The sequence below is a fragment of the Littorina saxatilis genome, linkage group LG8 (genome assembly GCF_037325665.1).
Source record: "Littorina saxatilis isolate snail1 linkage group LG8, US_GU_Lsax_2.0, whole genome shotgun sequence".
In the NCBI taxonomy this organism is placed as follows: domain Eukaryota; kingdom Metazoa; phylum Mollusca; class Gastropoda; order Littorinimorpha; family Littorinidae; genus Littorina; species Littorina saxatilis.
The window spans coordinates 10,162,775-10,178,204 of NC_090252.1; the positions used below are offsets into that span (position 1 = coordinate 10,162,775).

The 15,430-nt window shown below is 40.9% G+C and overlaps 1 protein-coding gene across 2 annotated transcripts in view; it reads right to left on the bottom strand.

The window, feature by feature from the left end:
• Positions 1-1,679: 1,679 nt before the first annotated feature.
• Positions 1,680-15,430, bottom strand: part of LOC138972748 (hexokinase-like) — a 19,700-nt gene continuing 5,949 nt past the window's right edge. For both annotated transcript variants that reach the window (XM_070345417.1, XM_070345416.1), the window contains 11 exons: positions 13,530-13,638; positions 11,727-11,793; positions 10,169-10,328; positions 9,363-9,502; positions 8,428-8,589; positions 7,236-7,409; positions 6,211-6,329; positions 4,791-4,949; positions 4,287-4,426; positions 3,296-3,438; positions 1,680-2,950 (listed from right to left, as the gene is read on the bottom strand). In XM_070345417.1, the coding sequence (XP_070201518.1) occupies positions 2,840-2,950; positions 3,296-3,438; positions 4,287-4,426; positions 4,791-4,949; positions 6,211-6,329; positions 7,236-7,409; positions 8,428-8,589; positions 9,363-9,502; positions 10,169-10,328; positions 11,727-11,793; positions 13,530-13,638 (1,484 nt within the window). In that variant the 3' untranslated portion in view covers positions 1,680-2,839. The remainder of the gene's footprint in view (positions 2,951-3,295; positions 3,439-4,286; positions 4,427-4,790; positions 4,950-6,210; positions 6,330-7,235; positions 7,410-8,427; positions 8,590-9,362; positions 9,503-10,168; positions 10,329-11,726; positions 11,794-13,529; positions 13,639-15,430) is intronic.

A 15,430-nucleotide genomic window follows, 5' to 3' on the forward strand; every position in this document is an offset into this window, starting at 1 on the left:
AATCTCCATATAAAATCCATGAGTTCGGTTGTTTTCTGAATCTCATCTGCCGTGGCTCAAGCCGTTCATCACAAGCAATTTCCCAAGGCAAGTAACTCATACTTTGTCTAGCGACAAGAGTAGTTCCCCTTCTTTTCACTCAGTTTCTTCGACAACAGACTGCAATCCGACGGTCAGTTTTCAACAATTATTTCATTTAATAAACAGATCACACGCAACCAAATGCACACATCTCATCAATTTAAACAACATAAAGGGGTTTCATACACTATTTTCCCCGGAAAATTGAACTTCATACAGTTTTTAACGTTGGAACACGGGTGCAAAAGTTCGTCTGCTAGTCCCATTTGACGAAAAAACATTACCCTAAGCGATACCAATACATATACAGAACACACAATATCTGCCTTTGCCGCCACAGCAGAATAACAGCATATCTGTGTACTTGATTTTAGCCTAAAATAGGAAAACTGACAAGAAGTGTTAACAGAATGGAATGATTTGCACGGAACTATACAACCGCGCATTAATCGATCGCCTGCGCAGGTTGACTGGTTGAGAGAATAGGATTCGATCAAACTTTCGCAAAAAAACTCCTCTTTTCTTTGAATAACTGAAGAAAGGAGGAATAAAGAGGTTACACACCTCGTCTCAGTGATTATCAAAAATAATGGTCTCAGTTCGCGGTCATGAAAAAGCTCGCTAAAGCTCGCATTTTTCATGATCCGCTAACTTCGACCATTATTTTTGATAATCACTGAGACTCGGCGTGTAACCTCTACATGTCGCCATGCGCGGACCATATACATGCATTACAGCTTGTTTTAGAGTCTCAAAAACTTTGGATGTAAACAAAGACGCGGAGTTATTTCCCTTGCGTCAACGCTACCTCTGTTGGCAAATCTATAAATGGGACGATCCAGATCAAAATGAAAATTAACATATCTCAACATTGAAGGGGTCCTAGACCACAATATTTTGCAGGGAACTTAATTTAGCATGGCTCCAGCTGTTGGTAAAGCAATTAGCGTGTATAGTCATCGAGTACATATGGCTTTAAGCAAGGGCACACATTATATCATTTCAATTCAGCTGCACATTAGATAAATGTGGCTGTAACAATACCGAAAAGCATTATTCTTTGTCGCCAATGATTCTTTGAAGGCCCTGTATGTTTACTTGTTCTACAGACGTCACACAGTATTCTCTCACAATGAATGAACAGCAGTGTCACTTGTACAAGGTGTTATACGAAGACAAGTAGGTAAATACCCAACTATAGCTATCAAATGTCATGTCGGGTATGATCTGTGTCATCTGTGTACTGTTTTAACATGCTATATACATGCATACTGTCCAGTCAGCATGATCAGAATGCTTGTTTAGAACGGGTAACAATTGTGCAGTTCAGTTTTAAACCTGCTTCACAATTAAGTGACTTATTTTCCTTTACTTGCTACAATAAATGTGTACAATTATGCTGTCCAGAGATTTAAAATTATAGTCAAAGTATTGAACCGCAGCTAGCCATGGTAGTGTTGTTTCTCCCTTTTCTGGGGCGTATTTATCAAATCGGGCTGCTTGCATACTTAGAGTGCAAGTGACTATAATGGTGTGGGACGATTTTAAAAACTAATCCATTGATTGAGTGTGCATGTGCATGCAGACACTCAACATGTTAATTGACACCGCAAGGGACTGGGTGGCCGAGTGGTAACGCACTTGCGCTCGGAAGCGAGAGGTTGCGTGTTCGACCCTGGGTCAGGCCGCAATTTTCTCCTCCCTTTCCTAACCTAGGTGGTGGGTTCAAGTGCTAGTCTTTCGGATGAGACGAAAAACCGAGGTCTCTTCGTGTACACTACATTGGGGTGTTTGTTTGTTTGTTTGTTTGTTTATTTGTTGCTTAACGTCCAGCCGACCACGAAGGGCCATATCAGGGCGGTGCTGCTTTGACATTTAACGTGCGCCACACACAAGACAGAAGTCGCAGCACAGGCTTCATGTCTCACCCAGTCACATTATTCTGACACCGGACCAACCAGTCCTAGCACTAACCCCATAATGCCAGACGCCAGGCGGAGCAGCCACTAGATTGCCAATTTTAAAGTCTTAGGTATGACCCGGCCGGGGTTCGAACCCACGACCTCCCGATCACGGGGCGGACGCCTTACCACTAGGCCACCGTGTCGGTCATTGGGGTGTGCACGTTAAAGATCCCACGATTGACAAAAGGGTCTTTCCTGGCAAAATTGTATAGGCATAGATAAAATGTCTACCAAATACCCGTTTGACTTGGAATAAAGGCCGTGAAAGGTGAATGCTCGCCTAATAGGCTACTGAGCTTTACTGGCCGATGTGAATGCGTTATATATTGTGTGTAAAAAATGTCTGTTTGTCTGTCTGTCTGTAATAAATTCCATTTCAAGCAGCAGAAATTAATATGTAAGCGCCTAGGGCTATATCTAGATTAGGCGCATAAAAATGATCACAATAATAATAATAATAAATGCATACTGCAGCTTGTTGCACACTGTCCGTCGTTGCGAAGGACTTTGTCGGACTGAAACTGATAGAAGTCACCAACAACATCAAATTCCAGACTTCGTGATTCAACCATTATCTGGCTTTCTTCACATTTGTCATTATACTTCGTATATATCCATGACAACACGTTTCTGCCGGCAAAAAACAAATACACCAAGAAATAGTTATGTGTCGGCCTCGATATCACTTTCTACTTCTGCTATTCAATACAATGTATGGTTGTTATTAGTCTAAATGTTCATTAGACTATTAGTTGAGACGCACTCATGCGCACTGCTTCCTCATAATAACATCGTCACAAACAATCAAGATACATCGGTGTCTGTTCTCCTTGGCTGCGTGCCGCTGCGGCAGCCATGCGAGCAGCCCCAATGTATCCTCCAGCGAATGCGGAAACAAAGTAGAACTGTTACAGAAAAACACACATTTAAAGCTTGCATTAGAAAAAACAAAACTTAAATATCATAACAGGAAAGAAAACAAACAATGGTAGACACACAGACAGACACATAGATCTTCCAAATACACGCACACACGCACGCACGCACGCATGTACGCACACACCCACACCACACACACATGTGGATGCCTAATTATATTTTAAGAGTGTGGGCATTTAACGAAACGTCTAAGCTGGAGTTCCAATACGTGACAATAGTCCTATGACAGCTGGCCAGATTTGTGTTAAGCTCTCAGACACCATGAACCATACAAAGTGCATGTCTACTCATCATCTCAGACATTCTCCCACCTTGCCCTTGAGGCGTGACTTCACAAGCTCTTGCGTCTTGCCGTGCATCAGGTTGTAGAAGTAAGGGATGTTCCGGTAGAGTTCTCCGTCAACCACGACCACAACATCATGCTGGTTCAAGCGGTTTATCAGGGTTGCAAGTACTGCCAAATAAACCCACTTTTGGTGACTTCCAACCAAACATTGTGTCAGGAACACAGCTTTCTCTGTGCACTCACTATTGTAAAATGCAAGATTATACTTTTAGAAACTTTAAACAAAGAATATGCTACCTTTTTGGATCAAGACTGCCATCGAAATAAACTGTATTGTAAATCAAACTCATAATTCTTCTTGTCATAAAAAAAGCTCACCCTGTTGTCAAATCAAAATTCTGGAAAACGTTAACGTGGAAAGCTTAGCTTTAGCTCGGGCAGGTTTTGTGATTAATCTAAATCGGGACACTAAACGTTAGCTATTTTGAAAGACAAATGCAATAAAAAAAAGCCCTTTCCAAACATGTAACAAACTACAACTATGAAGTTTTAATTAATTTATTAATGTGTAAGTAAGACGTTTTTTTAATCCATTTTGGTCCAAGATGGACAGCGACATTAAGCATTGAAAGAAAATTAAAACAGAAAAAGCCTCTTCTTAAACAATGCTCACTTCTTGACAATAGCACGCTAGTTTCAATGAGTTTCATAAAAATACATTTATTATATTTAAGGGTTATCCTCCAGAGCAGTCTGCTGGGTACCATTCTGTGATATGCGTTCTCAGTCCTTTAAATGATTTTAATGCATATTAAATGGCAACTAGAAAATATTCTCTTAACTCCAGTTAGACCACGATAAAGACATTAAACAAAAACATTGTGTACATTATATTAATGTCAGTACTTACATCCATTTCACTTTCTCTGGTTTTCATGTTAAGCAAGTGATGTGTTTTGAAATGCTTGTAATGTACTGTACACAGAGAATCAAAATGTACACCTGCACTGTCTTACCTGCAGCGGCTAAAAATGCCGCTCGCTGTATGACCAGTCTGCACAGATTCTGTACTATCTGTAGATCTTCCTGTGTGCACTCGGAAACTCCCAAACCTGTTAGTATGCGATTTGTCTCAGTGTGGTCCTCACTCGCATCTCTGAAACAATTACAAAACAACACCACCAACAGTCACTAACTTTAATTCACACACACACACACACACACACACACACACACACACACACACACACACACACACACACACACACACACACACAAACGCACGAGCGCACACATACACACACGCACTCATGAATCTTATGTAAGATTACTTCTACAATATGCTGATGCTGCTGGTGATGGTGGGGATGCTGGTTGTTGTGATGATTATATAATCATGCATCGTCATCATCATTATCGATGGATGTATTGAACATATCAAATAAGCAGCACTTGTTTTTACATTGGGCGTGTTTTCAGAATTATAAATTTTACACAAGGCAGTAACAGATATCCCTTACCTGTCAATTTCAGCCACACAATCTGCATTTAACCCATCTTTCAAAAACAGTGGACAGCCCTCAGGTGCAGAACGGAGGAGCAGTTTATCTGTTCTCATCCTCTTCAGCGCCACTCTCACAATTTCTCCTATGTACGCCCAGCTCACCATTTTCTCAAGGCTGTAAAAAGAGGTGCAGTTTTATCTTGATATTTACTGTCTTGAGGGTCATATTGCCATAAGGTAGGTGCCTATCTGTAACCAATTAATGTCAGTAAGTACAAACATTGAATGTGCGTCTATTCTTAAATCACCACATACATTATATACATTCGTAGAATCTATGAAAACACTTATGTAAGAAGTCTTGTGTATTCTGCTAATAACGAGGTTTGCTGGGATTTGTAGGTATGTTTATTTTTCAAAGGTTATGCTCAATTACCACTCAATCAGATCACTCTATACAAAAATTGGAGGATATGCCCATGTACACACATGCACATTTACTTTTTTTTAAACATACACGCAAAATAAAGATTGTTAACTTGAAAATGTTGAGCATGTGTACACTAACCCATGACCCCTGAAACTGTGTTGAATACTACCATGGCACAACAGAAGTTTAAAGGCAATTTGACTGAGATATGCATTACTATTAATTGAATTGTAATTGTATTTGTTGTTGGAAACGACCAATCTCTTTATCTTTTATAACACAAAATAAAACAACAACAGAACAAGGGGGTCCTGAGTTGGCTTATCAATCAATCAATCAATCAATCAATCAATCAATTGATATGAGGCTTATATCGCGCGTATTCCGTGGGTACAGTTCTAAGCGCAGGGATTTATTTTTTATTTTATTTTAATTTTTATTTTATGCAATTTATATCTCGCACATATTCAAGGCGCAGGGATTTATTTATGCCCTGTGAGATGGATTTTTTTTTACACAATACATCACGCATTCACATCGGCCAGCAGATCGCAGCCATTTCGGCGCATATCCTACTTTTCACGGCCTATTATTCCAAGTCACACGGGTATTTTGGTGGACATTTTTATCTATGCCTATACAATTTTGCCAGAAAAGACCCTTTTGTCAATCGTGGGATCTTTAACGTGCACACCCCAATGTAGTGTACACGAAGGGACCTCGGTTTTTCGTCTCATCCGAAAGACTAGCACTTGAACCCACCACCTAGGTTAGGAAAGGGGGGAGACAATTGCTAACGCCCTGACCCAGGGTCGAACTCGCAACCTCTCGCTTCCGAGCGCAAGTGCGTTACCACTCGGCCACCCAGTCCAGCCTATATGGTCCGCTGGACCCAAAAAGCAACAACTAACTAACTAACTAACTAACTAACTAGCAGCAAAAGCGGATTCAAACCGGTACTGGAAACAGCGTTTGTCATTTATCAGATGTAATTAAAAAAACTCACATCTGACTGTCAGGTAGCCTAGAGGAAGCAGCAACTTCTTTGTCAAAGTCAGTTCTGAGAAAGTCGATTGAGCATTTGTGTCCTAGTGCTCCTAGCTCGGTGTTGTAGACAACCTGCATCTGGTACACATACAAAACTGACGTTCCAATGCTCAACGCAATACATGTTATTTCCCATGATCTAACAAATTAGGTTACCAAATTACATTTAAACATCATGCTGTTCTTGCAGTTGTTGACAATTGTATCAAAAAGTGTGTTTGTGCCTTGCTCATCTGACTTCATTGTATTTGATTGTGTCCGCTCGCGTTAAGGTCAAGCGTTCTTCTTGCAGAGGAATGTTTTGTTTGAAGTTCAAATGTCATGAATTAGCATAAAAGTATTGTTGTTGCCATGAGCAGTAAATAACCCCATAGTATTTCAGCAGTAAGTGTATTACTTTGTTTTCTGTTGTGGTTTTTACAGTGTGATCTAGTTTGCTCTTATGCTTGTACTTTGGCACCTGCATAACTGTTGTTATTGCTTGATTAGGCCACAAAAAATAGGTCTGTTTACGGTAACATAGGCCCAAAAAAATAGGGTCGGTAGGTTGGGATTTTTTTCCAAAAAACCATATTATTACGTTATTTTGCAAAAAAAACCAGATTTTTTTTCCCAAATGCCAAAAAAAAGTCTAGGGTCGCGCGAAAAAAATAGGGTCGGGTTACCGTAAACAGACTATTCTTTTTTTGGCCTTAGCAAAAACTGAACAACAACGAACGCAACAACAAAGACAACACAAAAACCTCTTTAGAAAGAGAAGGAACTAAATAACCTCATGTGATAACCGTAACAATCAACTCTATAGACCATTGATTTCTACTCAATCTTAAATTCTGCACACAGAGGCAAGTCTTTAATTTTCTTGGAAACGCTTTGGTACAAAACAAAGTAAACTTTTGTGACAAAGTAAACAAACAACAACAACAAGCAAACAAACAACACAAAACAACACAAAGAAAGAAACCAAAAGGAACATCGCTTTACCTCATCCGTCTGTTCATCCTTGTTGCTGTCAGTCTTATACTTTCTCCATTTGACGACGTAACAGGCGTTGAACGCGTTTCCAACCACAAGTCCTATCTTGCAATTAGGGTTTTGGTAACCAACCGACACTACTGTATTGACAACGTCGTTGGCAATGACCATCATCTTCAGCTTCTGATAAGAGGAGAAAAACAAAACTAAACGCAACAACATCAGATTACAAATGTACGCCCAATGTATACAGACGACTATTCTACTCGGGTACCCCAAGTATTAATCTCTCAAACTCCAGTCAACTGCAACAACTGGAAAATGGAGTAGCTCTTTCAAAGTTCAATTCTAACAACACGTAAAATATGTTGAAACATCATTTTCTGTTTTGATTGCAGATCAGACAATATGAAGACAGTAGCACTTGGTTTATTTCATAATTAGGTATTGAGCTATTTGGTAACAAAGCATAAATGTAGATATGTTCACTCCAAGAACCATTTGAAAGGATACAAGAGAACAATTCATACCCGATTTAATTCTTCATGACTAAAAACACATCAGTATTACTGGACTTTAAGACGTTTTACCTGCATATCAAGAGATAATTGCAACATCGGACATTTTCTCTTCAACAATCAAACTTATTTATTGTTCAGAACACAATCATGGCGTTGTTGTTAAAAGCCTTCATCATTATTGAACTTTGCTTGAAAACGCTCAACTACTAGTCTTGTCCAGCCAAACGTGTCAATAGCAAGTAGTAAAGATAGACAGCTGCGGCAAAACACCGAGACAAGTGTTGCACCGGGAACACATGACGTCGATTGAGTTATGACGCTCATTGACGCAGGAATTCGGCAAACTTTGCTTTTATAAGACAAACAACATACTAGCAAGTTTGCATTTCATTGGTCACACAAAAAGAAGAAACAGTGAATACCAGCGAATAGAGACGTGCCAGAACGATATGATAGTAACATTAATGGCAATTTCTTGAGACTTGCTCTTTGCATGCAAGTAAAATAAAAGGAATATGAGTACAGAACAGAGCAATTTCGGCCTTAGTTAAGTTGCATGATTCATGCAACCTAAGGGCTTCGAGTATGGCTTTGATTGGTGTCAGTCTCCCAATGAGGCCTTGGTATTTCAAAGAGAAGACTATCAGTGTGTAAATGACGAACACTTGTGAAGGACTTACCTTCTCCTGTGATTGCAGAACCTTTTGAATTAGTTCATGAACATCCGGGTCAACAACACCTTCACGGGGATATGGGAAGATGAGCACAGCAGTCAGTGCTTTCGTAGATATCTTTTTGTCACGCACAAACCGCTTTACGGCATCAGCAATGAAGTCAAGCATCTAACATAAATGAAAGACGTTGCTAGAAATGTAACATGTGTGAACATAGGGAGTAATGCAAGGTTGTTAGCAATCAAAACTAATGATTATACATTCCTGCGACTTAGCGCAAATGTACGTATACATTCAGTATCATGTAAGGAATTATTTGACTGTTGCAGTAAGGCCATAGTATTCATCTTGTTATGTCATTTTTCACCTTGTGTCCATTCTTCTTATGTTTGTTCTTACATGTTTAACTATTACGACAACTCCCTTCTTCTTCTTCTTCTTCGTTCATGGGCTGAAACTCCCACGTTTACTCATATTTTTGCATGAGTGGGTTTTTACGTGTATCGCCGTTTTTACCCCACCATGCAGGCAGCATACGCCGATTTCGGGGGAGGCATGCTGGGTATTTTCGTGTGTCTATAAGTCACTGAACTTTTCCGTGCGCACTTGGTCTTGTGCTGCGTGTACACACAAGAGGCACTAGCAGGTCTGCACATATGTTGACCTGGGAGATCGGACATATCTCCACCCTTAACCCACCAGGCAGCCGCGGCCGGGATTCGAACTCATGACCTTCCGATTAGAAGGCCGATGTCTTACCACTATACCACTGCGCCCGTCAACAACTCCCCCACAAACCTGGTGTGATTAACTAGACTGTTTTGCAGAGGTTGTGTAAAATGTACTACGACATCAAGTGTTGGCTAATGTATTATGAGGCGGCCTTTATTTGTTTTTTCTTCAAACCAGCCAAGCACCAATGTATTGTTTATGTTCAATACCGTTTGGCCACTGCCGTTATTCAACTCGGGTGGGATGTCGTAGTTCTTGGAAGTAACGGTGCCGTCTTTTTCTCGAAGTTTCATTTCAAGTAGCTTCAATTGGGTTCTTTTGAAGTCCAGGATCAAAACGCCAGCATTAACTGTAGACAGATAATGTCATGAGAAAATCAACAACAACAACACAACAACAACAATCACTGATTAGAATTGTAAACTTATAGAACTCCCCCAAACACCCGAACACAATTAGACAGCAACTAAAACACACACATACACACACACATACACACACACACACACACACACACACACACACACACACACACACACACACACGCACACACACACGCAAACACAAACACACAAACACAAACACACACACATACACACACACACACACACACACGCACATACACACACACACTTCAGTTCCGTTCGAATTGTGTATTTATGTTTGCTCTTTATTTATGGATCAATCAATCAATATGAAGCTTATATATCGCGTATTCCGTGGGTACAGTTCTAAGCGCTTGTCGAAGAGTTGTCAACACAGGACTAACAAAGAAACTAACATCTACAGACGGACACGAACCCTATCACACACAAGCAAACCCTGATAAAAAGGGCTCAGAGTTGTCTGTCCTTGCGCTGATTACAGCTGCATTACTTGTCTCGATATTTGGATTTATTTATGGATGTCTGTTTGCCTATAATACCTAATTCTCTTCACTCTCACTTCCCTCTATTTATGTCTCTGTGTGTGTGTCCCACCATTTCTACCACTCAGAGAATATGGTACCACGCACCTGGTTTATCTTGCAGAGGATAGTAGACAGGTAGCATTTTTACGTCTGCTTCTGCGCGTGTCGAATCGTTCAAACCTTTGTTCATTTCTCGGTTCATAATGTTCATCAAATCCTTCAGATCCTTCTTAGACAGCTCAAATCCTTCTAGACGTGTTTTTATCTATTAAAAAAGCAAAATGTAGGTGACTGATATTATCTCCTTACAAACAACTTTTATACTTGGGAGTGCACTCCCACTTAATATGGAAAAATACTAAATACTTCATCAAAAGAATAAGAATAAGAACGTCATCAACGACAGTAGTAGTTTTTTTTCTCTCTGTCTCTCTGTCTCTCTGTCTCTCTCTGTCTCTGTCTCTCTGTCTCTCTCTCTCTCTCTCTCTCTCTCTCTCTCTCTCTCTCTCTCTCTCTCTCTCTCTTTCTCTCTGTGTCTCTCTCTGTGTCTCTGTCTGTCTGTCTGTCTGTCTGTCTCTCTCCCTCTGTCTCTCTCTCTGTCTCTCTCTCTGTCTCTCTCTCTCTCTCTCTCTCTCTCTCTCTCTCTCTCTCTCTCTCTCTCTCTCTCTCTCTCTCTTGCTGTTCCCCGTTTCTCTCTCTGGTAATATATCATTTTGAATTACAAATGTTTAAAAAAGAAGAAATAACAAAACTTGACTAAATGTAAAATATACATATATAAATACGTAAATAAGCATGCACTTAATCACAAGCAAATTCTTAACTGCCTCGCCAAATAGTTTAAAATGAAAAAGCGCTCGCGCTGGACCCGAGTACTCCTCAGACTGGCTCGCCCCCCAGGATGAAAGTTTTTGTCTTGTGCACGTTTAAGACCAAGTGATTGCACTGTGTGAATTACAGGCATTCCCTTTGCTATATAACTACATTGCATGCAAGCCGAGGCTGCCGACCCTCTTCATAACTGGTGAACTGGTGGCCCACGAAGTTCTATTACTGTCCTGGCTCGCGGATTCTTGCATTTATCACGCCCCAGGTAGTTTTACCAAATTCTTTAATGTAAAGGGAAGGTAAAAGACTGAAACATATGTAAACAAAGGAAACCATAAGAAAAAATACAAATTAATATGAAAAGAATCAAAACATAAAATCGCGACCTATAAACCACCGCAGTCGCGACCGAGCAACCAACGCTTGGTAGAAAATGGGGTACACAAAAAATCAAATTATTCAAACACACAACGCGCAAAGCCTGGCAAATCGTCTCGCATGCGATAAGCATGCTTTTTATGACGCTGTATTTCTCGTCACTGTGTGACGCGTTCGGCTGTTCTATCAGCTCAATGGCTGGCTGTTGCTCCGTGTGAATTCGTCCCACCGCCAAGTCGTTTTTGTGGTTTATTTCGCATTATGAAGTTTTAATACGATCAATCGGAGCTATTATCAAGTTAGTGTATCAACTTTTGAACGAACTGCGCCCAGTAGTTTCCCAGCAATAAGCTGTTAAGTCGAGACAGACACACACACACACACACACACACATGCAGACACACAATTAAAGTCTGCTGAGCCCAAGTACTAGTGTACTCGGGGACAAAAGTTAAACCTGTTTATCCCTTGTGTAGATCAATGGAATTTGCAAATCCGTCTCTATGAAGACACGTTTTCTAGTTCTGAAACAGACACAGGCATGCTCACACATGTTCAAAAAAAGAACACGTACGGTCAATGAAGTCAAACTGATGTATTAGAAATGTGTTGATGATTTAGATTTTGTTTTCAAATCGTAAATACATTTGAAGAATCAAGCTGTTGCAAGGCAGGGTTCCAATTTTAGAGGCTTGCTCGCTTTTTACGGGTTAGCATGCCTACACATACATTTGCCTTTATATTTGTGTAGCGTTTACACACTCTCTGTATCTCTCTCTCTCTCTCTCTCTCATGTATACAGATGATCTCAACCAAGCGACTGGTTTCCCGGCAGTGCACCGGAAGTAACCACTTCGTTTTAGACAGCTACCCAGAGATCGATGAAATGAGTTTTGCTGACCAGCTAGACACTGTGTTACTACACATCGAAGCGTGTTGTCGTGTGATCCAGAAAGCAGGCCACATTGACAACCTTGACACAGTAACCCCTGACGAAGAAAAAGACGGGCCTTCTCGCAGCGATACCACGATGACGTAGCTGTTCGGATTTCAGGTGCACTAGTTCTGGACCGTGATGGGCGACAAGCAGACTGAATGATTTTGTCATAAATCGAAACATTCGTGAGATGTTGACTGGAAAAACAAGAAATTCCTCCGAGGTAGGAAAAACACCCCCGTTGGTCAAAGGGAAATAACCATTCTCACTGCCACCAACTGAGAAGGTTATTTCCCTTTGACCATTAATATGTCCCTCTATAAGTCCTTGTAGAATGTTAATCCACCAATAACTCCCTAACCGTGTGTTTGACTGGTCCCAATTTTTGTAAAGACCGTCTCAGGAATGTATAGAACCTGTTCACCAAGTTTGGTGACGATCGGTCCGTTCATTCTTGAGATCTATATGCGAACACAAACACACACACAAACAAACAAACACATCGACCGAATCTTATACACACCCCTATACCGGGGGTGTAAATATCGGACTTACAGTGTGACTTGACCCACATACGGACATGGCTGTTGCCAAATCGCGTACGGTTCGCGTGCAAATTGTAATTGAAAACAGACCGTGTATTCTGGACTGTGAACAATAACATGGTTATCCATGATCTTCATCACTTGTAAATACCGCGATCGTTTCGATTATTTTGTTTCGTCCCATTCCCCCACATACAACGTGTTTATGTTGTTGTTGTTTTATGTATTTTTGATTGTGTGTTTTGTTTTTATATTTTTTATGTTGTTTTATGTCGATATGGCTTGTTAAGCTAAATACATTAAACCATCAAAGCGTCAAAGCGTCTCTCTCCGTCTCTGTCTCTTTGTCACACACACACACACACACCCACACACACACACACACACACACACACATACACACACACACACACACACACGCACACACACATACACACACAAACACACACATACGCACACACATACATACATACAAACACACTCACAAACACGCACATACATACACACGCACACACACATACACAAACACACACACACACACATACACACACACACAAACACACGCACGCACACACATACACACACATACACACACACACACACACACACACACACACACACACACACACACACACACACATACATACATACACACACACACGCAAGCACACACACACACACGAATACACACACACACACACACACACACACACACACACACACACACACACACACACACACACACACGCACACACACATACACACAACTTCAACTCACCTGGTCTTGCGGCGTTTGCAGATACAGAAGATGAGTGCACACCACAGCATGAAGACGATTATTGCAGTCACAGGTAGAACAATTACTAGCAACGTGTGATTCGTCTCTTCTACAACAACATCACTGTTAGCAACAACAACAACAACAACAACAACAACAACAACAACAACAACAACAACAACAATTAGACAATTAGACCAAATGTCTTAGATCTGGCCCGGCGTTGACATGGAATAAGCTAAACCATCTGTCCACCAGGACGCATACCAATACGCAGACTGAATGTTTTCCGTGCAAAGTGAACATTTGTTTAAAGGCACAGTAAGCCTCCCGTAAACCATCACAGATACGGTCAGGCTTTTACACACAGTACAAACACCCTTTCATTTAAACACTCACCGATTGAGAACATCCTAGATGCCCTCCGTAAAGAGCGAACCATTTTCAAAGAATTTATTTTTGCGTGGTTTATCTTACCCCTGAGCCATCGTGAACCCGTGTGATCCAGTTTCCCTTTTTCACAATGTTGTCGTCAGTTAGTCATTTGAATGCGACTCGATGTGAGCTTATCTACAACAGCACGTTTTTATGCACGAAACAAACGGCTGTGGTTCACAAGAACTCTAGCGATGGCTTTTGACTGTCGAGAGGAACGGCGATATGCGGCATAAACCGTCGTCTGCTACGACCCTTGCGTGACCCTGCTTCCGGGCTTTTCTTTTTTCAAACTTTCACAACTTCGAATTGTACTGACCTTGTCTTGATGAAAAAAGAATTCTTTTATGATTAAAGAATGTTTGTGTAACAAGCTGTCAATTTATTATTTAGATTTTAAAAGTTAGGTCTAGCGCAAAAACGCATCACGGTCCAAAAACATTCTGATAATCATCGATCCACGGCTATCGCCAGTTTACATCGATAGAATGAGAACCGAAGGGAAGTAACTCATTTTTGACCTGAGTTCAGGATGGGTCCAAAACGGTGTTCGAGACAATCTGCAAAATTAGTTCTTTAAAAATTGCTCGCTCTTTACGTAGGGCACCTAGGATGTTCCCGTTTGGTGAGCGTTCAAATGGAAGGGTGTTTGTACTGTGTGTAAAAGCCTGACAGTATCTGTGATGGTTTACGGGAGGCTTACTGTCCGGGCGTGATTTCCGGTATTGAATATTCATAACAGCCGTCCAGCACCAAAACGAGGCGTTATTGTTGTAGAGGACCAATTCCACGAAAATAAATTCTTTGAAAAGTCTCACGCTCGACAGAAAGCAGCCAGGATGTTCCCGTTCGGTGAGCGTTCAAATGGAAGTATGCTTGTACTGTATGTAGACGTTCGGGGAGCTCTGTGATGGTTTACGAGAGCTTACTGTGCCTTTAACTTACCATAACAACCCATTTGTGTCTGTCTTTACATCAATAGACACATTTAGATGCGGAACTTTTCACCACGTGTACGGGAACGTGTACGGGTAACGTCTTCAAATTTAGGTGTTTTTTTATGTCACGCGTTTGACAAGATCTGCAGTCTTGGTGGGAGCAAAACAATGTATGCATTTGGAACATTGGAGAAACAAACGTGAGTCATGGGTGACGTAATATCTACCCGTACGCGTACATATCTTTGCAACCCGTTCGATCATCTAGAACACTGTAATGTCGAAAAAAGGCCAACTCCGCACAGACGGCATTAAGGCTGTTGATTGTGTGTATGTATCCAAAGGACAGTCTTATTCCGTGTGACAGTCTGGACAGATCTAAAATGTGACCCTCCACCACGGGATGAGTCGCATGTCACCTTTGCATGATTTTCATATTTTTACATTTTCCTGAAGAGTTTTTTATGCTCTATCCAGTGGTGAAACCCGTTTTAGAAAAGAGCGAACACTGTTTGAGTTATAAGCCTG